At 41.5% G+C, this 24,019-nt stretch overlaps 1 protein-coding gene across 3 annotated transcripts in view; it reads right to left on the bottom strand.

The window, feature by feature from the left end:
- The window catches only part of lrp4 (low density lipoprotein receptor-related protein 4), a 140,584-nt gene that overhangs the window by 69,254 nt on the left and 47,311 nt on the right, over positions 1 to 24,019 (bottom strand). For all 3 annotated transcript variants that reach the window (XM_031323572.2, XM_031323571.2, XM_031323573.2), the window contains exon 2: positions 13,263 to 13,409. In XM_031323572.2, the coding sequence (XP_031179432.1) occupies positions 13,263 to 13,409 (147 nt within the window). The remainder of the gene's footprint in view (positions 1 to 13,262; positions 13,410 to 24,019) is intronic.

Below are 24,019 nucleotides of genomic sequence, written 5' to 3' on the forward strand. Positions count from 1 at the left end.
ACATGAGATGAATGCATTTGTCTACTTCAGACATCAACAGTGTCAACAGTTAACCTCAAGAGTTCTCATTGGGAGTGATATGATCAACAAGTGGCGTTCTCCACAGTGGCGTGGAGTTCATTCATTCAATACAAAGCTTAGAATCCCAGTTAACTGTGTGTGAAACATGCAAGTTGACTGAAAAACATCCACGCAAATCAAATCAAACTTCCTTGTTAACCTGCTAATTTAATGTTTCAACAATAGTTGCACCAAGCAATAGCTAGCATTTTTCGATTTTTTTTTTTTTTTTTTTTAAAAGGTGCTGTCGTGTCTAGGGCTGTGACTCATAAATACCTCAAACATTATTTTCAATTAGTCCATTCATTATTTAGCCTATAAAATCTCAAAGATAATGACACGTGCATACCACAAGTTCTCAGAGCCCAAGGTGATGTCTGCAAATTGTATTTTGTCTGGCTGTCTAAACTCCAAATGAAGTATCGTAGTTACATGATTATTAATTACAGTGATGAATACATGAGGAAAGGCAGAGCTAAAGAAAAAGTGCTTGACACACTCATGCCCACAGCAGTTAGTGGGGGATTGATTCTTAGGAAAATACATCATCTCTAGCTGCCACTTTCTTCATGTAAATCACACAGCTTTATCCACTTGTGTTGCCTCTCCCTCCCCAAGAAGCAGCCAAACCGCAGCAGCTGCAGCTGTTTTTTTTAACCGCTCTGATCTGTGGAGGTCACACAATGGTACTGAAAAATGATACAGTTGCTAAATTTACATATCCACATCAGTCCTGTTCAATGTGTAATAGGGATAGACTGATATTTGGCCCTGGCCAATTATCGGTTTTTTGGCAGTTTGCAGATTATCTGTATCTGTGTTTTATTTGCCTGATAACCGATAAAGTTAATTCATTAAAAAGTGTGCTACTTTGGCTCGGCTACAGCTCTGTGTCTGTCCCTCTGCTTCGGTTTCACTCACCACTGAGTCTGACTTAATGTCCCGCCCACAACACTATGTGACTATCTTTTACTGTGTAGTATGTTGAAAGTTTCTAATTTATTAAATTATTGCTTTTAAGCATTTAAACAAAGTTTTGTGTTAGAGTTTGTAACATTCCAAAATCTTAACTTAAGCCCAGTTCAGACCAAAGATTCGCGAGAAGACAAAACCGTTTTAGAAAGTTGCAGAGAAAAGTTGCAGCGATCTGAACTAGTCCATCTCAGCTCGTCTCAAACCAGCTGATGGTTTCGCTGCGACTCAACTGTTCAAGTCCCAGAGGCTTGTTTTAGAACGTAAGGGACGCAAATTAACGAATCCTACTATGGCCACACCAAGACCCGCCCATCAACAGCATTCACACACTACTATTGGCCAGGCATCCATTCTTACATTTACAGGTCCTATCCCCTGACCAATCGGCTAACCCTAACCTTAACCACTCGAGGTCAATGCCGAGCCCCAACCAATCGAGCTGCTATTGAAGGGCAGGTCTTGGCGTGGCCATAGTAGGATTCGTAATTTCGCGTACGGGACGTCACCTGTTTTCAACAGCCAACAGAGAAGTCAGCTGGTAAAGTCAGCTATAAACTATAGAAATAAAATTATCCATAGTCCATATTTTGTGTTACAGACAGCTGGTTGAAATGGCAGAATTTTAGACGGAGCCTCAACGACCACCCAAAAGCACGGTAACGTGTATAGTGGAACGAGATAGAGAGAGACTGAAGAGAGAGAGCGCCCAGCGGTGTTAGAACAAAGCAGTGAATCAGAGAAATAAAACGTGTTTTTGCCGATTCTTCACTAGAAATGCAACTGTAGCAAGCATCTCAATATCACTAACTTTATCCACATTCATATTTAGACGAAACAAATGACATATTTAGCTAGAAAAAAAGAAGTACAAAGAGTCATTATCATGGAGATGATACACCGTCTCTTCTCGTCACATTGGTGTCAACTGGCAGGTTTCTGAACGCTGCAGACTGGCTCGTTGCAAGAAGTTGCAAGTTTCAACTCGTCTCGTGGCGAATCCTGGGTCTGAACTGAGCTTTAAAGATTTTCATTTTCACTGTAAGTGCACATCAGTTCCAAATATCGGTTATCAGTTCCATTAACTGCTAATATCGGCCTTGAAAAACCAGTATCGGGCCTATCCCTGACGTGTAAAATCCTTATTGATTTTAAAATCAACAAAATCAGACCAGCATCAATTCTGAGACACATAAAAAGTGACCATGTGCAACTGGAACCACTGCTGAGAAAAAATGGGTCAGATTTGGAGGTAAGCACCCAGGTTCAGGCTCTGATTAGACCAACATTAGCACTGCCTCACAAAAGCAGCCTCCTCTTTCATTTCAATGAGACCACTGCGTAGGTGCAACAGGTGTCCCAACGCAGTCTCCATCACAGCAGTGCAGGGCTGCACAATTAATCACAATTTTATCGAAATCGCAATATGGACTAGTGCAATATCCAAATCGCAGAGGGGCGCAATATTTGTTAAAGGCAAAATATGTGTCAAACCATTCTGAATGAAGTATTGTGATGCTGCAGAGACGTTCCGGCCTACAAATCCTATCCTACAGACTAAAGAAAACATATTTGTTTGGTACAGATCCATGCAATCACACTATAATCATTTAATTTTTTTAAGATTTAATATTAGTCAATGAAAATGAGAATGATGATACAAACATGATCATTCCATTCAATATCGGGAATCACATTGCAATCACAATATCAGTCAAAATAATCGGAATTGGATATTGTCCTCATATCGTGCAGCCCTACCGTGAACCATCGTGAACAAATTCCAATGTTTGCCTTGCAACTATCACAAAAGGGAAGCAAATGACTGCTGCTTTAATAAAGCCAGCAAAGTCCTGCTGCAATGGAGTATAAACCGCTTTGCGGAGAGAGCAGTGCTGTCCCAAATAACATTTTTAGGGCTTCGAAGCTTTGGTGAGAAATATTTATTCAAAGCTTCAACGGATGGGGGTGGGGGGTTAATGACTCGATACGACACTGACATGTCTCGCGTCATTCGCCAAACTTTTGCCAGCAGGAGAGCCAGGAGCTACGGGCGGTGACGGTAAAGAGAGGGCGCCGTTCATCTGCCTGTACTGCAGCGCTTGTGGTTGAAAAGTTTCCCTTTAATCAGAGCACTCGCTTAAGAACGTAGCAGAGACTAAATATTTCTGGAACTTAACCACGAATATCCAGCAGGCAAGAAACCGAACTAAGTGACATACTCCGTTTCAGTACTGCACACAAAACAGCAGCACGGACGCACCCACACACACACACACACACACACACACACACACACACCCACACACACACACACACACACACACACAAAACAGCGCTGTCTGTCTGAGATTATTAACTAATAATAATTAATGTTGATGCATAATGAATAATGTTGGACTACTATTGCTTATTGCATGGATGAATTTTGGGGTAATGTATATGTAATAACCATACTCAATTTTAATCGGGAATCCAGAATTAAAAAATCTGCGGAATTTAGTGGACTGTTTTTCTGCTGGTTAGGAGATGTGTTGACATCCTGAGGTTTATTATTTATTTTTTTACACTGCTTAAAATCTGGGGGAAATTCTGCGGAATTCTCCGTCCGCAGATTCCTGGGGCCCTGTTAATAACTTGTATGAAAACAACGAAGCATTCAAATACTGAGTTGGATGTCGATTACGATGGCAACGGTCGAAGCTTCACGGCATTCAGACAGAGAGCAAGTTAAGGGATATCATTTGCTTTACAAGACAATAACAGGAGATATTATATATTAGGACATTGCTCTTCCAGAGCAACGAGCCGAACTGTCAAGAGTTTCTGAAAAAAAATAAAAATCACTTCCAACATGTACACCAGCACACCAACTAATGTTCTCCACCTTGGATGTTTATTTTAGTAGTAATTCAAGGGTAAAAAGAACAATTATTTTCATTACCGATAAATCCATAGTCTATAGAATGTCAAAATGATTTTTTTTTTTTTTTTTTTTAAAAAAAAAAAAATCATATTTGTAATACATAGTAATATTGTTCCACATATCACTTTTAAACCTTTATCCATCACCTCTGTTGTGTTTCATTACACACAGAACACATTTAAGATAAAAAAAAACTCAAACAAGCTTATACAAGATTGACAAAGAAGGTAAAGCCAGGCCTTAGGCCAACAAGCTCTTTTTCTCTCTTTCTATTTCTGTCTCTTTCTCTGCCCTCAATCAGCCTCTAATCATGTCCTCTTCTGTGTGAACAAGTGTGCTCCCCTCATTTACTGAGCAGGGAGTAAATATTTAGGAAGGAGAAGGAGGCGGAGGAGAGTAGAGGGTGAGCATTGGGAGGGGCGGATGAGGAAAAAGGAGGAGGAGGATTATGCTAATGTGTCCAAACAACTAGGGCCATATCCTGAGACAGAAAGAGGGGGGAAAAAAACAAGACATGAAGAAAAAGACAGGAAGACAGAAACTAAGCGAAGGAACAAACTGGACCACATAGTGCGAAATAAATGAGAAAGCCTTGGGTGAAAAGAAAAGTGAGTTGAGTTTGCAGGTTTCCTGTGGTCAGAGGGCAGAGAGAAGAAGGATGCAAAGGCAGAGGGAGGTATGGAGGGAGGAATACATGAAGGGATGGAGAGAGAAATTGACATAGAGAAGGAGGGAATGGGGTCCTAATCTTCTCAGCTTCTGCTTTTGGATCAGCTGAGCCCCCGCGGTCACAGCTTCTCTCTGATTGGCCAGGACTGCAGAGAGAGGTAGATTAAAGGAACGGAGGGGGTATTTGTGCTTTTTTAGTGGTTTTACGAGTGTGTGTGAGAGTTTGTATCAATGCCTTTGTGAGAACCAGTTTGAGTTTAAGATTGTTGGAGCGATGACGCTGTGCTCATTCCTCACTTGTTTTGTTCACGAGACTAGTTTCAAGTTTGATCTAGGGTGAAGGGTCAAGATTAGACTTCATTTAAGCCAGAGACATATCTTAAGCCTTTTCAAAAAGCCTAACTCACCCTTAAAATACTTTGCAACAGACACAGGCTAAAAGACTGACGTCTGGAGATTAGAGTCATCTTTATTTAGAGTTGCTTTGCTGAAAAACTCAAATTAAATGGGATCAGATTTGTCCACATTCATGTCAGAAATGTATGATTAACTAGTCTGCAAAAGTGGGACACATACTGATTTTCATGAATGTCAGACACATTTGATTTTTCTGTCATTGTGACATAAACAAGGTTTTAATTGATCTTAAATCTGTAGGTGTATACAGGTTAACACTGAATTAAACTGAAAGCTGTTAAAAGCTGCCCTGTGTATGATGAAATACACCAGAAAGTTATTATATTCTTAAACATGAAGTCCAACTGTTTAAGAAGCAAACAACAGCATTCATCACCTTTGAAGGACTTGAATTCAAGACTTTAACACTGATGCACGCTTCTTAATGAACTCAATGGGCTGTGATTTCCAAAGTCAAGTACAGCACACTACACTGTTGCTAGGCAACTGACAACAATAACAGACTTTGCCTAGTTCCCTTTTCAGAAATGCTGAATGACTCTGTTTCTTGCATTTCACCATCACGTTGCGGAACAACCAGATATAGGTAAATAGTGAGTTCCACAGGCTTCGGAATTTTTTAAAACATCAGCATAGGTGACAATTCATGAGATAATTACAACAAACAAACAATTACGAAATCCTGAATATCAAGTCAACGGGTCATAGAAATGGATTCTTCCCATAAATATGGTAGATATAACTCCACCAGGAGGCCCTTGAATGCCTCACAGATATCCTGAAATGCATCCAGTGGAGGGTCCACACATAACTGTGCATGTGCATAACTGGGAGTGTGTGCATTTGACTTTTTAGTACACACCCATTTCCCAAACCTCACAGGCTTGTGTGAGCCTACAGCAGAGGAAGCCAAACCTCATGCAGTGCTTTCAATCACGCAAAGCAGAGATTTACCTCTTCCATTTCATCTCACCCCCCCCCCCCCCCCCAAAACACACACACACCTATCTCCTTTGCTTTCAACTCAGCAGGACTCCAAAAGTGTGTCCATGCAGTGTGTGTGTGTGTGTGTGTGTGTGTGTGTGTGTGTGTGTGTGTGTGTGTGTGCTCGTGTCCTGCTCTCTTAAGGCAGTTACACACCAACCAGACAGCCGACCGTTGGCAGAAAAGGCAGTTGGACTTATAAATCTCCCTGAGTTGGTAAAAAAAAAGTGCCTCGGAACACACCAAAGCGACGAGACGTAATACGTCTCCATAGCAGCAGGCGGCGCTAATCTGTATTGTCGCCCAAAAATGAAAACCGGCAGCTGATTGGACGAACGCGTCACGTGGGTTTGTTTTCTCCGGAAATTCGAAGACAGACTGTCATGGCGGCTTGTTCAGAATACAATCTCATATTGTACTAAAATAGTTCACCGAAACGTGTTTCTCTAAACATTTTAAGCGAGAAATAGGCCATACAGTTGCTGAATCTGTCTTCATTTCAGATCGACAAAGGTCAGTTTAAAAGATTTTCGTCAGATTTTGAGAGGCTTAGTCACGCTCATTCCGCTTGCCATTTCCGGGTGAGTCTCGGACGGACGACGGCACGGAACACACCGAACAGACTCGAGTCACCGACCTCGCCAGACTGTCCAACGGCCGATTATCGGCTCGGTGTGCAGCTGCCTTTAAGTGAAATACAGGGAGAGAAATAACATGCAGGATTATCTGGAACAGCGAGGGGGGGGACGGACGCATGGTGAATCAACAGAAGATGTATAAGTCTTCCAAGGTTATCGAGTCTTATCTGCTGTGGTTACTGTTGTTATGAACATCTTATATCAGTGGGCTAATACATTTTCTTGCCTTGAACTGGGAGGAGAAATCAGGGAAACTGAGATACAGATAAGATATGAGAGAAGATCAAAACATAAGTCAGACTCAATTAGACTTTTGGCCATGTCCACTTTCAGAAGAGTTCAGAAGGCCACATTCAGAGGAAAACACTGTTCTGGCTGCATCGTGGATAAATCAATTGCACAAAAAAATAGAACTGTATGACTGAGGGCCAAAACTACAAAAAATAACACCCAGGTTAGAAAAGGGGAAAAAAATATTTCCTTTGAGACTGAATTTAAGACAAGTATAAAAACAAAAGGGTAATAAAACACAAGTTATAAGAGAATTATAAGAATATAAATCATTATAAGACAAAAGTCATAAAGAAGACGTCTGAATGGGATCATGGGAAGTCATAACATGATGAATTATTGTAGATTTTGGTTACAAAATACATCCTGTGCAACCACAGCGAGTTGGTGTGTCATTTTTTTTTACAAAGTTTCTGCAGTTTTACAAAGCCTCATCGCCCACACTTATTCATACTATCGCAATAAACTACAGGTCAACAAGTCAAATGAAGCCAAACACGCCCAAAAAGTAATCTTTAAAAAAAGTAACAATTATAAAACTATACTTGTTTGCATTATGCTTTTACTGCATGACAAACATGACGTTTTCTTTCCGTTACATAAAATGAGTAGCTTCGGTGAGGTAGAGAGTGGATTACGAACAACACAAAGCTTCTTCCTTTATCACTTTTTCAATCCTTCTCCCTTTTCAGTCCCTTTCCACTTCAGCTGGCCTCCTCTCACTGTGCAGCTTTCAACACAATGAACACTTGCTGCCATTTCCATAGGAACCAGATTCACAAAGGCAGCATGTAACCTTCCTTCTCCTGCTGATGAGGGTTTATGGACGTGGAGCTGAGTGCCAAGAACATAAACATATATTTCTCTAATGGAGCAGTGCTTCATGACAGAGTCTCTCACAGCTCATACATTTGGCCTGTAATCAAACATAGTGAAGTGTGTTATTCTGTCCATGTGCCACCCAGAGTGATGTACGCCCCCCTGAGCTCAGACAGCTGGATTAATGAAAAAAGCGGATGTTATTAATTTCTTCAGGGCTAATTAGTGTCCTGTCCTTGAGATGTGTGACCCTGTAACGCGCTCTTCCTGCTCTTCGACTAGTGAGGCATAGACACCTGTATCATGTTCAGTCAGGAAACTGAACGATGCCAAGCAATCTAATCTTTTAACATCTTTTGCACCAAGCACTAAATTCGGTGTTCTATTTCTGCACTGTGGCTCACAAAGATCACCCGTGCATCTTCTTCCTTCGATTTAAAGGCTGTGTTTAGACCGACTTCATTCCTGTGCGAAAAATGCAGCCTCCTCATTCAGTCTGTTTACCCAGCGGGGGGGGCTGCCAACGCAGAGGGAACAGGGTCTTCTGCCAAAATATTTAAACCTGGCTCAACTTTTGGTTGGGGAGAAGGACATCTGCCCCCAAAGCAATGCATTTTTTTTTTTAAATAAATTTGCTCTTGAACTGCATTACCGTTAGAGCTGGGTGATATGAAGAAAGTCAAATATCATGATACTTGTGACCAAATACATGCGATTAGGGCTGCACAGTATATCGGATTTTTTTTATCGTCATCGCAATATCAACTGCAGCAATAACCATATCGCAAAAGACTGCGACATATCGCGAAAGACACCCAGAGATTGTTTGTGTTAGTTGAAAGAAAATATTGGCAGAAAACTGCACTTTAAAATGTAACTGTCATTCCATTTTTTAGTGGTGCCTTTTACGTTCAATTCAGTGTTCAATTTGTTAAAAAAAATAAAGAAGGAAATGATTTCCTTTCCTTTGTTTTAAACTCAACAATGTGTTGTATTTTAGCAGAATACTGAAAGCAGCAGAACTGAGTACACTTTAATATCTGTTTATTTATCGCAAGTATTATTATCGTGTTTTTCAACAAACGTTATCGCATATTGCATATTTTCCTCATACTGTGCAGCCCTACATGCGATGTCGATATTCTGAAATATTGTAGGGTTGACTATTGGTGAGTTCACAAAACATGAGATTTGATAAAGAATCATCAGTACTGTGGATATAATGAATACGTAGATAAAGGCAAAAAATAAAACAGCTGGTAAACACAGTCTGGTCAATTCTGATAATAACATCACTTTACTCTAATGCACCCTTTAAAACCAGGAAAGACAACACTTGTGTCATATCACGATATCACGATATCCAAAATTGAAGACGGTATCTAGCTTCATATATTGATGCCGATGTGTTTTGCCCAGCCTTAATTACCATCTAAACCAGGGCTCTTCAACGTTTTTTTAAGCCAAGGACCCCTTAACTGAAAGAGAGATGGATCAGGGACCCACTACTAAATATATTGTATAAAATGAAGTTGCATAATAAACTGGGCCTACAATAATGCGAAGGGCGGCCTAAAGCCTTTATACATACCTTTTTTGCATAGAATACTAAGCTATTAAAATAGCCTAATCATTGTTGGCATGATTTCAAAACTTTCCTAAATTAACAATAATTTGGAACCCCCCCCCCCCCCCGCATTGACTCTGAGGACCCCCTGTTGAAAATCCTTGATCTAAACGATAACATAACATTGACAAAAATAATGTAATAATCACGATCAATGTTCAACTCTTAATGAAAATAAAACCATACAGATTTACATTTCTGGAGGTATTATTCCTACTGTCATTTAAAGATGATCAGTGAAAATGTATTGAATACAGGATTTGTACATAGGGAGATAAAATGTATGCAACACACTAGCTAGGTCCTTTAACTAAATGTTGGTCTTTAAATGGGTAGATTTATGATCCCCAAGGAAAGAGCCCCCCCCACCCGCCTTCTACCCAGTGTGGTCCACTACAAACAGACGGATGTAACATGTGGGGTAAGGAGGAGAGCGGCCGGCTGTAAAGACCATTTCCTCCTCACCGTCACACACCAACAACTCCTTTAGAGTTAGATAGAGTTCCTACTATAACATTCACAACAGCACATAATTTATCCTTTACTACACACACACACACACACACACACACACACACGCTGTACAAAGAGAATTTGTGGATGTTCTTCTCAGTCCCTCATCAACTCTTCTGCAACTCCCTCTTTAGTCTCTGTGCAGCTATGAAACTTTATATGGGGGAACGCAATCACACGACACAAGCACTGCACACAGAACAGCCACATGTGCACTACACAATTTCCACATGATTCCCACATCGTAATTAGATTAGAAGTTTACACGGATAGCTTCATAGCCACAGTCGGCCACTTTGCCTCCGCTCCTATTCTCCGGAGTTTCTCACACACACACCTCCAGGGTGAGTCAGGACAATTGTGCTTTCTCTGGTAATTGTTAAATTGGTTTAAATGATAAATAAGTTAAAGTTCAAACAGAGTCTGGATGCCACAAACTACACTGCTACAATTCTGCTGAAAAGAGATATCTGTGTGTGTTCATTCTCTCTCTCTCTCTCTCTAAATTCAATTCGTTGTTAAAAACCATAAAATGTCACTCTATGGTTTTACGATCCGACTTGCTTGATTCAATCAGTGTAATAGAAGGCGAGTCACGTGGGCCTCCACTCTCCTCAGTGACACACAAACACACCATGCAAACACACACACAAATGTATTTGATTTGATAGGGACACTGCTATTTAAAGCAGCCATATTGTGCTCATTTTCAGGTTCATAATTGTATTTTAAGGTTGTACCAGAATAGGTTTACATGGTTTAATTTTCAAAAAACATCATATTTTTGTTGTACTGCAGTGGTCTCTCTCACTGCTGCAGATCCTCTTTTTACCTGGTCTCTGTTTTAGCTACAGAGTGAGACCTCTTTTCTTCTTCTTCTGTACTATCTTTGATTGCACTTGCACATGCCCAGTAGCTCAGATGTAGATCATGTCAGCTAGCTAGCTCCATAGACAGTAAAAGAAAGGCTGTTTCTACAACTTCAGTCAGTTACAAGGCCGGATTAGCTGGGAGACTTCTAAATGAGGGCGCACATGTAAGTAGTTCTTTTGTAGATTATGGTGAACTTGTGTGTGTTGTAGCAGTGCTTTGCTATTGAGAACGAGGTAGCATGCTAGCGTTAGCATTAGCGTTAGCATGCTAACGCTACGAGCTAATGCTTGCGGTTAGCCTGCTCGTTTCGGCTTGTGACGTCACAAGCCGTGACCAGCTCACCCAGAGACTGAAGGCAGGACACATTCAGAAACCGTATCTCACTCTAAACAGCATGGATGGATTTTTTTCAAAGTTTGTATGTGTGTGGAAGCACCAGAGACACAAAAGAACACCCCAAATCCCAGAAAAAGTGATTTTTTCATAATATGGGCACTTTAACATAGTTCCAAATCAGAGCATGAAACTGATGTGGTGCACAGAGAGTTCATAGCTATTGCTAATTTGTATCTCTTGTCCCTACTAGTTGGGCTTTTACAGTGCAGCTACATAAATATATTTCAGTATCATAAAACCACAATATACTAAGCTGGGAACTATTAAAATCTGACGCCTTTCTCTACTGGATTTTCTCTAAAATTATCTCTTGAATTACCAAGGGATTCATATACTGTATTATTAGGTGATAAATCGATTAATTATTAAGTCTATAACTCAAACCAGTTCCCGACCATTTTGGCCTGTTCCCCGTTAAAACAAATCTACTTCTAGTTGCAATCCCACATCACAGGTTGCCAAAAAATGGTGTATACTGTAGGCTTGAGTTCTAAAAGTATTCATCATTTCATCATCAAATGTATGGCTTCTACACAGCATGGATCTCTGTGATATGAGCTCCGTGGTTACGAGATTGAATGGAGTGAGTCCTAGAGCCGTGCGGCTGCAGAGCGGTGGAGCGGAGGATCGATCAGACAGTACTAATGGATTAGGAAGGTCCAGCTAGATGCTCGGATATCTGTCAGCTGCTTCCATGTGTCTCCTTAAATAAGTAACGCACCACAGATCGATATGCGGCGATCAGGCTCACTGAACATTCAACTGGCTAGAGATCAATAACACTTAGCATCCCCTCTCCCAACCCCTAACTAGATTAATGTGACAGAAGAAGACTGATGGAGACAGAACATAAACAAACACACACACACACACACCTCTCAAAGAGGCTTAGGAAGTGTCAAACAAAAGGGCAGCATCTGCTTCTCTAAGAAAAAAAGACGAGCCTCACATTGACATTTCACATCGATATACAGAAGTGCAAAAGAGGAGCGGTGAAGATCTCCTCTACTTGACAAACTGACATGCTCTGCAGGAAAATACTCCTGTCTGGCTCTGCTGCCAAGACTTCCCTCCAGCCAAACACTGTCTGGTGCCAGAAGTCACTCAAGCATTTTCCTGCACGGGGCATACACCACGCAGAGCGCCTTGCGCTGCCTCTGCATCAGAAATACTACCCCGCCTGGACCAGTGACCCATTCCCTGTTTCACTGCGTGATGATGGGATCCATATGGGCCCAATTATATTTTTCCGTACTACTCTGCACTATTTATGCAGGAAAACTGAGCAAAAAAAATAAATAATCTAAATCTAAAATTTAGAAGTCTTGGTTTGAGTAGTGGGAGTTTAAGGTCTTGCTCAAAGGAACCATGGTAATATTCAGTGTAGAACTGCTGGTTTATTTTTAACAACCACATTTGTCAAGCTGGTATAACCAGCAACTAAAAAAATAAACATCCATTCATAAATACCCATATCAAAATGTTAAATACAGAAATAAACATCCAAGGGTGTTTTGGCACTGACCGAAATGTGTCTGTAGAACCAAAAGTATACGTTTTTGATTTTTTAAAGAAGATTTTAAGAAGATTTTATTTAGACAGAAATCTTGTACAGATGCTTGTGTTTTTACATAATTTACCATTTGAGAAGTTTGGCTACTTACACTTACACTGGTTTTGTGGAAAACTATGTTTACATGAATCAAGGAAAGTTATTAAAAAAAATGAGTCACTTTTACGAACCTTTACAAAAAGGGCTGACAGATCTTACATCAGGTTCCCTAATCAATTACGACAAATGTTTTGAAATCAGAGACAAAAGTTTGCATTACAATCATTTTGAAATGCAGAACTCTCTGTCCAACTTCATCGGTCACCAACTGGGCAATCATCGATTTCCACTTGATCACACAGACCAAGTAAACTAAGAGCAGACACACGGATCAAGGAATCACATCAAAACCAGTAATTAGGCTTGTACCATTTACTTCACGCAAGTTTCAAATTGGACCAATTAAGAGTCAATAAAAAAATAAAGGAGGATAACAACAAGAAAAGACAAGGATTGCAAACTCACTGCATCCGTCCTCGTCGCTGTGGTCCCCGCAGTCGTTATCTCCGTCACACTGCCACTGGGCGGGGATGCAGGTACACTCTCCGAATGCACTGACCGCACATGTGAAGTGGTTCCTCCCACAAGAACACTCAGCGCTGCCCTGGACTCCTGCACACACACAGAGGAAGAGAGGGTTAGAGCTGATCAGACATGTTCAAATGACTTTGTTTTGTATTGGAATTCATATGAACAAATAGTGATTCTGTAAGTTATACATAACTGGCTCATTTTCCAGTCATTTACTCGTCACTGACTATAAAAGGTGATTGTATTAAATCTGCAGGTGGGCACTAGTCTATTACCCTGGAAATCCAGAGTTCTCGCAAGAGCACAATTTGAATTTGCTCACCGAGTCACTCTGGCAATGAGTAATGATGCTCATTACCCATGCCCTTGGAGCCGAGCTGCACCAATCACATCGGTGTATCTGATATAGGCGGGCCAGAGGCGAGCTATAACAGAATCAGTCAGTAAACATTGGTCGTAGTGTTATCCAATTGCGTGCAGTGATATTTTCAAATGCATGCTTGGTGCCGCCCCTCGAGTTGGGCCATTTTCATTACTCATAGCCAGACCCTTAATCTTTCGGATTTGGGTCTGGATTTCCGGGCTACTACTCTATACTGACGACATTTCAAATTACGGAATAGCTCCGGTGCAGCAGGAAGTTCGGCGGGATGTCCCTAATTTTCGTCCGGATGACTCTCACCTTCTGCTTGTTGTAATTTTAAACACCAGTCGATTTATGAGGACTATGGTTAACTGCTCCTCAGATCTCTGCAGAGTAAATCCAGACAGCTAGCTAGACTTGTTTTATGACTAAAACATCCTTTGAACGTACACACGTTCCACCAAAACAAGTTCCTTCCTGAGGCTATTTTGAGGCACCGTTGCTGCGTCCAGCGCTTAGCGCCGCCCAAGACGATTGTGATTGGTTTAAAGAAATGCCAATAAACCAGAGCACGTCTTTCTCCTATCCAAAAATGTTGTGTAGACTAGCCAGATCTTCCTCTGCAGCGCTGTGGAGGAAGGTCTGGCAATGCAAAACTAGGTGGGCACACACCTGCCTCTGAGCCCCTACAACACAACATTGAGCAGAGGAGGAGGAGGAGGAGGCTGGCTGCAAAGGAGTCAGACAGGGAGGATGTTTACTGTAACACACACGACAGGACGGCGGTTCTGTATGTTCTCGGGCCAAACCCAGAAATCCAGCTGAATAATAAAACTGACTTTTTTTACTATGATATAATGGTCCTCCCTAACTACTCCCTACTTGCCCTTCTGTATGTGTGACAACAGTTTCAGAAAACCACAGCCATGTGTGCAAAAATCTGTTTAGTGTACTTGAATGTGATTCTCGATATGATTTATGCTGCAGCATCAAATCCACCTGAGACTCTATAAAAAGAGTAATTTCCTCATGCAGGATCAAAGTATGTCTTCATCTATTTAATCTTATGCAGATTAAAAATAAAACTTGGTTCCAGCTCTTTGAATCACTACCCATATTGGAAAGTTTGTCAGGGGATTCAAAGGTGATGTTTCTTATGTGAATGGTTGTTCCCCTGCTGGAGAAACAACAGGAGACTATCCTGCCTTTGTACATGGGACTAAGGTTTGGAACGTCATGAGTTTTTACATTTTTTGATGGGTCCAGGTCAGGTCTAAAGTCTGTCAGGTCTCAAATCTTGTCAAGGCAGGTCCCAAATCGAGTCTCAAGCCCACTGCAAGTCTTTCAGGTCTACCAATGCTGAATTTTTCTTTTCAAAGCGCTGTAATAGTGCTTTTAAATAGCTGAGTCCATGCCCTTCCAACGCACAGGCCTTACTTAAATATTCAAGCTTTGTGGGTATGCAATGCTGCCTGATGCCATTTAAAAAAAAAATTATAATTATTTTGATTTGATTGGGTCAAAACTAGAAATTGAAACGATGTTGCTTTGAAGTCTTGTCCTCAGGGAATGAAGTAAGTGACTTAAACCCCAATCCAAGTGTGAAGTATTTAACTCTCCAGCAGAACAGTGACAAATGAACCCCCTCTGCCAAATGCATAATGCCTCTAATGTAATACCAAGATGCTGCAATGGTAACAAAATGGCAGTTCAGTCTGAACTCAGCTATGTTCATGTGCTGCTTTCCTTGTTTTAGCATTGGCATTTCGCTGCATTTTTTCTGGGCTGCCGTCTGCCATGCAGCTTGTCTATCACCGCTCCAACAAGCTGTGTACTATAAACTACAGACTAATGCACTCCATACAGCCACACACTATGTCACCATGTTGAAATGAGACTTCATAAACCTTCTGAGGGCAATAAACATGCCCAATCTTAATATGAATGGCTTTCATTAAATTAATCTCTTCTGTCAGAATATAAACATGTGTGTGTTGTATGTTTCACAGAGAGAGATAGTATAATGACCGTGAGTACGCAGCTGTAGCCTCAGGTTAGTTTTGACTTTTCAGCGTAAAGAGGTGTTATAAATAGGACGAGTGTCTTTTAAAAGCTGCGCCAATTGAGTTTTTTGTGTGGATTTTCCCATTGAAGGTTCTTTCTCGTCCTCAAAAAACAACTGATCTGACAGTGCTGGTGGACTGTACTGACACCTATCGCTATAGTGATTAATGAAGTGAATAATGATGAGTTCAAAAATGAGAGTTTAGTCTATTTACCTGCCTGACAGAAAACAAAGGTGTCACTTAAAACAGGGATGTATGATACAAGCAAAACACAACATTTCAAATTATTTTTCAGTTTAAGTCGTCGATGCGTTTGTAATTTTTTTTCATTCTTAACTTATTTGTATGAAATCATTTTATACATTGTTTTCCAATTACGCCTGCATACTGCCGTCTTGATATTTAAATTTAAACTTCTTATTTACATTTGATTGTATTTTTTACAAATTCTTTATAATTACTGTCCTGATGTATAATCACTTACGGATAAGACATGTCTATTTGTGGCCCCTTGTCAGAAGTTACATTTGGCCATGTTTTGTGTCTGCAGTTAGCCAAAGATAGAGTCGGTGGGCGGGATTAACATAATGACGGCAGAGTTGCGACGGTTCCGCGTGAATTCCATGCTACTTGAAAACAAAGAAGATGGCTGCTGCTGCTGGCGAACAGCGGTCTTTCGAATCGGCTTTGGCCGCGACTCTAGAAGACTTGGAGTTCAGATTTTCTTTGAGAAAAGAACGGCACTGAAGTCATTCTTAAAAAAGGAAGACGTGTTCGGAGTTTTGCCGACCGGATACGGCTAAAGTTTAATCTATCAACTAGTGTTGCTCTGGTTGGTTGTAGCGCTATCCTATTGCATGCAGAGGGAATTTGAAAGACAACCGTTTATCCCGCCCCTCGGATTGAGCCCTGCCAATGGTGAGTTCCCAGACCCAACATCTCTATGTGGGTCTGGCTTGTCAGGCTAAGCAAATACTTGTTTTTACTTCTTTCAGAGCCCCTAAGAAGTAATTTCAGTAAAGCATAAGTTAAAAGAAAATATTTTAGCTATGTCTAGGTGGGAAAAAAAATAAATAATGTTTTTCTGCGTCCCTGTCTGGTTACAGCCATCCACAAAATGTCAGAGGGCTTTACTTTACTGCCCCACTTTACTTCTGTAAACAGCAGGAGCTTTAGTCAAAGAGGACATTAACATTCTATGAAACTTCATCAATCTCTCACTACTGCCAATCGACTAATTTTGATTAATAGGAAATATAATTTTATTACAATAACATTAAATACATAATATTTTCTTTAACCAAACACATTGCTCATGGGCCCTTTAACATGCCCCTTTTCGCTGACAGTGTGCATATGACAAACACGGTATCCAAAAATACATAGGGAAACACACACACGCACACACACACAGTCTATACATTCTGTACACTCTGCTCTGATTTCCCACCACAGTAGAGAAAAACAGAGTCACCACATTTTCAGACGCATCACAGCAAATCACGTCTAGGAGAGGAAATAAAGGTTTCCCATTTTGCTCTCACTTTGAAGCCCATTAATGGCCATCTGTGTGTGTGTGTGTGTGTGTGTGCCTATTTTGCTAAAACTGGCCTGCCGCAACAAACCCAGAGTTTCTTGGAACGTGCATGTGTGTGTGTGTGTGTGTGTGTGTGTGTGTGTGTGTGTGTGTGTGTGTGTGTGTGTGTATGGTTCCTGGCCTCCTCACAAAGGCATCAGTCAACCCAGGAGGGTCTGGCAGAGAAAGCTCAGTAACCTTCAGATCCCTCCCACAGCACTAAATTAATGGCCTCTTTCTTTTCATTTCCCTCTCTTTCTCCTCAGTCTTGTCTTTCCACCATCCCCTCTTCACACTTCCCCTTCAGATGCCTCCCTTCTCTTCCCCACTTTGTTCCTCTTCCCTCCCCTTGTTTCAAGAACTCTCCGCTAACAGTAGGGGAACCGGGGATGGCGTCATCCAAGTCTTCCTGTCTGTAAAGTTGTCTGTCTAATTTTCTTGAGCAGTCTGTAGTCCCTGCAGTCCTCAGACGCCCGGGGTTAGTGGTGTTCACACTGGCCGTGTAAATTTGCTTTGTGTCGTGTCACTTGCGCAAGTTTGATCGCTTGAGTTTAAATATTTCAACTCACGCAGATATGAGATAGATGTAAATTTACGTGTCGCGTCTTTGCATTGATTTTGTATGCAATCGTGCCACACAATTCACGCAAAACGTGGCTGGTGTAAACACACTAATTACTGAAAATCCCAAACTAAGACCAATTCCTGATACGCCATAGTACAACATTATTATGATTATACTGCAGTGTTGTGAGCTGTGCTGGATTTGTAACTTTAAGCATACGTGTGTTTTATTCAGATGTGTTTGTGCGTTTTTTTGTTTTTTTTATTTTGCAATGAGCTAAATTAGAGTCTGGAGCAGAAGTTGTGTCAACATGAAGCCACATCACAGGCCATGCACATGTCAAACAGGCCACTGGCTCCGACCAGAGCCAAAGAAACCATCATACTGTATGCACTGTACTGCACATGTATGTGTACGTACCAGGACTGAAAATACGAATGGGCAATATGACAATATACATGGCAAGATGACGGCAAGAGATATGTCAACAAGTAGAGATTTTGGTTTGTGTCCATGCCTTTAATATTTCTGGTTGTACTAGACCGTTGTGGAAAGTGTTGCAAATCAAATAAGGACTGTTTGTTTGTCTATTAAATGCTTTCTCAAATTACATTCCAAAATGTATAATTTTACAAAATATTTGGCTAATGCCATATGAAGTGACAGAAGGTTTTATCCATTTTGCCATAGAACTTGCTAACCATTTTAGTATGTTTTCAGAGAGTTATTAGGTTATAATAAGTGCCAATAAACAATGCAAACATTAGTTTACAGTCCTGTTACCCTGCCAGCAAAAATAATCACAACGTCAGCAAGTATCGAGGAGGAAACAAGATCCTGATGTTAACTGATGAGAGTGATAATAACGAGTGAAAGATCAACACACAGATTTAACAAGTATGAGAATGTGAGTCACAACCACAAAATCCACTTTGATCTCCTTCTTTCTCCCTTTCTTACACACACACGGGCTGCACAATATATCGGTTTTTTTTTTAATCACCATCGCGATGTCAGCTGGCCCAATAAACACATCGCGATTGGCTGCGACATATCGCCAAAGACACTCAAGAGATGTTTTGTGTTAGTTGAAAGAAAATATTTGTAGAAAACTGCACTTTAAAATATAACTGTCATTCTTTTTTTAGTGGTGCCTTTTATATTCAATTCAACGTTCAAATTTCTTCAATAGAAGAATGTTGGAAATTATTTCCTTTCATCTTTTTGTAAATTCAACAAGCAGTTTGTTGTAGAAGAAGAATACTAGAAGCAGAGGAAATGCAGAACTGAACACACACACACACACACACACACACACACAGCACTGTACTTTCAAGAGTACCAGCATGACAAGCCTCTGATGCATTACACAGATAGCAGATCACATGCTTGGCTGTTTTGTAGGGACAGTAGATCACTTTGAGCTGTAAGTCCAAATTTAGCGACAATACATCAGACTATTAAAGGATGTTTAGCCTAAGTGGAGCAGGTACAGTCGAATCATCTCAGCAGTTAATTGATCTTAAGCAGAAAGATCTTAGAGCTTTAACTGCCTGAAAAGCTGAGTTGAAGAAAAAAAAACGGAACACAAGCAGTACAGGGGCAAAGTGCTGCCCGAGAACAATTATAGACTACAACTTTTTCTGATGTTATCGTGCTTCTTCGGCTGACTTTCACAATAAAAGCCTTCCAGCAAAGGAGAAGGTATTGTTAAAAGTGCCACAGGGATAGTCAGTGGCAGAAGCTGAGCACAGGTTGGCGTTAATCAAGAATGTTGGTCTAAATCTACAAGTGGACATTTTGAAGCCACATTTTTATCAGTGGATCAGTTTCAAACAGTCGTGAACTGGTCAGGCGAAGAGTTGCAGGCGCTTCATGAAATTTGGGCGAATATTTAATATACACAATTAAGGTAAACAATGCATTTTCTGCCAGTACTGTTGCTAGGATTGTAAGAATAAATAAGAAGGATGAGTCAGCGACATCATAGAAATATTCATAAGAAGGTAACACTATAGATAACCTGACAAGCAGCCCTCTTTTATTCTGAGAGTCAAACGTGTTGTATGGAAATAAAAAAGAGGAATAAGAAAAACCATGTCTTGTCAGCAGGTGCCAGAACCCCAACTTGAGATAAAACATATTGATGGACAGCAAATAATCTCACTCGCTACTGAACAGTAGTTTTTGTTTTTTACAATCATCAGTACAAGTAAGCACATCAACCCCACAAACAAGCCACATGATCACCAGAGTTCATACCCAGTGTAGAGCTGGGCGATATGGAAAAAAATCAATTATCACGATATTTTTGACAAAATACCTCAATGTCGATATTGTGGCGATGTTGTAGTGTGTAGTGTGACTATTGATGCTTTCACAAAATATTAAAACACAGTGAGTTTTGATAAATAATCACCAACAATGTGGATACAATTATTAGGCCTAAGTGGGTAAAGGCAAATAACAGAAAAGCTAGAACAGTCTAGTAAGTTCAGAAAATGACATCACTTTACTGTAATGCGGCCTCTAAAACCAGGAACAGACCAGTTGTGTCATCTCACGATATTACGATATCCAAAATTTAAGACGATATCCAGTCTCATATATCGATGATATAATATTGATATACTGCCCAGCTCTAACCCAGTGAGAAAGGAGGAAAGCTCCTGTTTCAATCCAAAAACCGGTGACGTAGGATGACGTTGGTCTCTTCAGACCAACGGTGAGACGGACAGACAACTCAATTCTCACTTCACTTGCTGCTGCCAGAGGCCAGAGTGTGAGCTGTGAGCCAGAAAGAACCTCCAGCAGAGAAAAAGAAAACAGAGACCACCAAAGATCGTCCACTGCTGGTTACTACATCCTGAAACGGTCTTAACAGGCCGGGTGAGGAACAAGACAGGTGGTCCCCCCCCCCCCAAAAGGTAAACAGAGATGATCCCACAAACCCACGCTGACACCACGTCTAAACCTGCCCCACCTACAGCAGCTGCCAGCCGCCAAAAGCCTGCGTCCACCGACCAAACTGAGCCCGGAAGCGGCCACGTCGCCGAGTGTCAGATCTAACCAGGTGGCATTCAACCTCCATTTCACCATTTCACAATTTGCTGTTGTTAAATAGTTAAAATGTGTGTGAAGAGTTGAGGAGAGAGCAGTGGGGCCAAAACACACAATGGTAACTCAGCCCTGAGAGCTGGTGGCCACACGCTTTGAACGATGTCAAAAGGCTGCTGGTTAATTAGGCGTGGACCTCCCTGGAGACTACCTGGAGGGTCGGAGCTACGTCTTTCTTTCAGTGTGCGAGTGTACCGCTATAAAAAGTGATAAGCGGGAAATTGGGGGTGGGGGTGATGAGCCATCTGAGAATGTGAAGGGGTAAGACAGGAGCACCGAGGGAATGAGCCAAGCCTTTTGTCCGTCCTCTGTCTTCCTGCCACCCGTCCGCTGCTGGTGTCAAGCTGTAAAGGCGTCGCTTCAGAGAGACAGCTGCGTCTCACCATGTCGGCAACTGTTCAGCCCGAACCGTCCCAAACCAGCTGCATTCAGCCGCGCCGCATGGCGTCGTGCAGCGCTGCACATTGAGAATGGACGCAACTGGCGTCCCATCTCGCTATCAGGCAACAGTGTTCGTCCGTCGTCACATCTCGCCATGTGAGACTGCTGGCAGAACGGGACGCCTGACTGATCACGTATACACCTGTAATAACTGTCGTTCACCATTCACATTGAACAGAGAGCACTGCAACTGTGTGTAGGCTTTCTTGATATTAAGACATGGCTGAGTGGTGAAAATACTGTTCCACATATAAGACAAACACCTTTGCAACACCTGTTTTGGGGACATTTTAAAGAAAAACTGTCTATGTATCTGTATATGACACAATATTTAAGATAATGTGGGTAAACAGAGTATAGTTAGCCTGGTTGACACCAGACCCTTCTCAGTTGTAACAGAGTGGGTCCGGGCAAGCTTCATTCACAGCTCATTTCCAAAGGGGCGTCACCAACGGACGCCGCTCAAATGCCTCTGGGCGCATTGGATAGTCCTTCAACCAATCAGACCAACGATCCGGGTGACGAAGCAGCGACAGCGGCATCAACGGGTTGCTGCGCTTCGGTGGCCGTCGTGTTGAATGTAAACAGAAAGCTGCTTGCCGTCGCTGCGCTATCGTCATCGTGTCAAGCCCGCCTCAACGGTTGTGATTGGTGCCTCGATTTGGAAAAATTGGAAATTGAATTGGCTTGAATGGGCTCTTGGCCAGACTGACTTGCAAGTTCGTCAGGGTTTTCCCAGGCTAGAGTATAGTAATATTTAAGAGAAATCCTCACTGTTTTATACATGCAAAGCAAGCAATCTTTTGCTAATCAGGAATAAACAAAGCTGTCTAAGTTTAATGTAACCTCGCTTCACCCTGCAGATTGTGTCAGTTCCCTCTTTAATCTAGTCTATCACATTCAGATTGGGTTGACATCGCAATGGGGGGGGCGCTTCATATCAGCTGCATATCATTCATTTAATGAGTTAAACAATAATTGTGAAGCAGACTTTTTTGTCTAGCAGACTTTGATGAGACAGACTTGGTGTCTTACTAGGTGTGGAAAGCACACATCCTGACGCGTTAGCAAACAATCAAGCAGAAAGAAAGTAACAATCTAATTCATTTGGAATTCTGTTTCTGTCCATATCCAGAAAATCCACAACCAGCTCTGAAAAAAAAAAAAAAAAAAAAAAAGTTTTGGCTTTCAAGCTACTTGATGTTCCAGTTTCTTCACTGACGACTAGTTTCTAGCTGTCTGCCTGGTCCTGGGCAGGTATTGTACAGTGGGTTGCTTAGCGACCGTTTTTTGCAGAAAACAGCTGCCTGCTGCTGGAAACAAGGTTGATGAAAGCAGTGAGATACAGCAAAAGTTCCATATATTAAAACAATGACCTTAAAGAAGCTAAAATGCTCCGTAAAGATTTGGTGATAATTCACCTTTTCACTATACACATTCACTGTTACATAAAATATTGATTGGCGGAGCTTTAATGATTGTAAGAACCATTTCCCAGGCTCCTGCTCCTTTTTATCTCCACATGTCTCTCCATTACAACATATGGAAGCTCTAAAGCTCTGCCAACACTCAAAGAGCACATTCACTGAATTCCCCATGGTTATGATGGCTCTGGGTTATGCTGACTTGGCTTCACAGTGCCAAACAGCTCATCCTCCCTGCCCGTTCCCCCTCTCCGTCGGCTCATCTCCACCTACTAATTTGCCCACCGTAGGTCGGGCCGCCCTGATGTGGCGAGCCGGTAACCACAGCAGCACATGTTGAGCTAAGCTGGGGAAAAAAAGTGTTGAGAAACAACATGCATGAGCAAGATGCACACGTGTACCACTTATCAACCGGAGGGAACTTCTTAAAATCTCTTAAAATATCCAGTTTGCACGCTCAAGTATGTAAACAGAGTATGACAAACAAGTTCAGATCGATGCCAAATCTTCAAAGCATTGCTAAAAAAATCTTCCTGGACAGACCCTTCATCACGAGCTCATCCCTCTGGTTTGCTCACTCACACACAAAAACACACACAGGAGAGCGAAATGTGCAGCAGTTGTTCGACAGCAGGGTTCTTTTCACGCCTGCTCATCTCAGACTTTCATTAAAACTTATCACAGCGGAGCGCTCAATCACTTTCTTGTGATGTAACTCAGCAGGAGTGTGTGTGTGTGTGTGTGTGTGTGTGTGTGTGTTTTGCTGGCTTGCCTTTAAGGCAGAATGATTTCAACGCTCCCCGAACCTGACCGGAGGCTTTATTACAGACTAATTTCTGCATGTTCATCATGTGCAGTACTTCAATCAAGCAAACAATGCATGGCAAGTACACACACACATACACACACAGTCAGCCAAGTCATTGCCTATTAACTAAGTGCGAACCAGAAGCATGTGGGAGGATACTGTCCTTTATTCCCCATGAAATGAGCGAAAACAACATAATTACACACTTAGTGATATATCATCGTCCTGCTTCTGAGGGTTAAAAATAAAAGGTCTCTGAGAACAAACAAAGGGGAGAAATGAAAGGACAGTGCTGCTATGGAGTTGTACTGTATAAAACCACACACACAC

Source organism: Sander lucioperca, chromosome 3 (genome assembly GCF_008315115.2).
Source record: "Sander lucioperca isolate FBNREF2018 chromosome 3, SLUC_FBN_1.2, whole genome shotgun sequence".
NCBI classification, from domain to species: Eukaryota; Metazoa; Chordata; class Actinopteri; order Perciformes; family Percidae; genus Sander; species Sander lucioperca.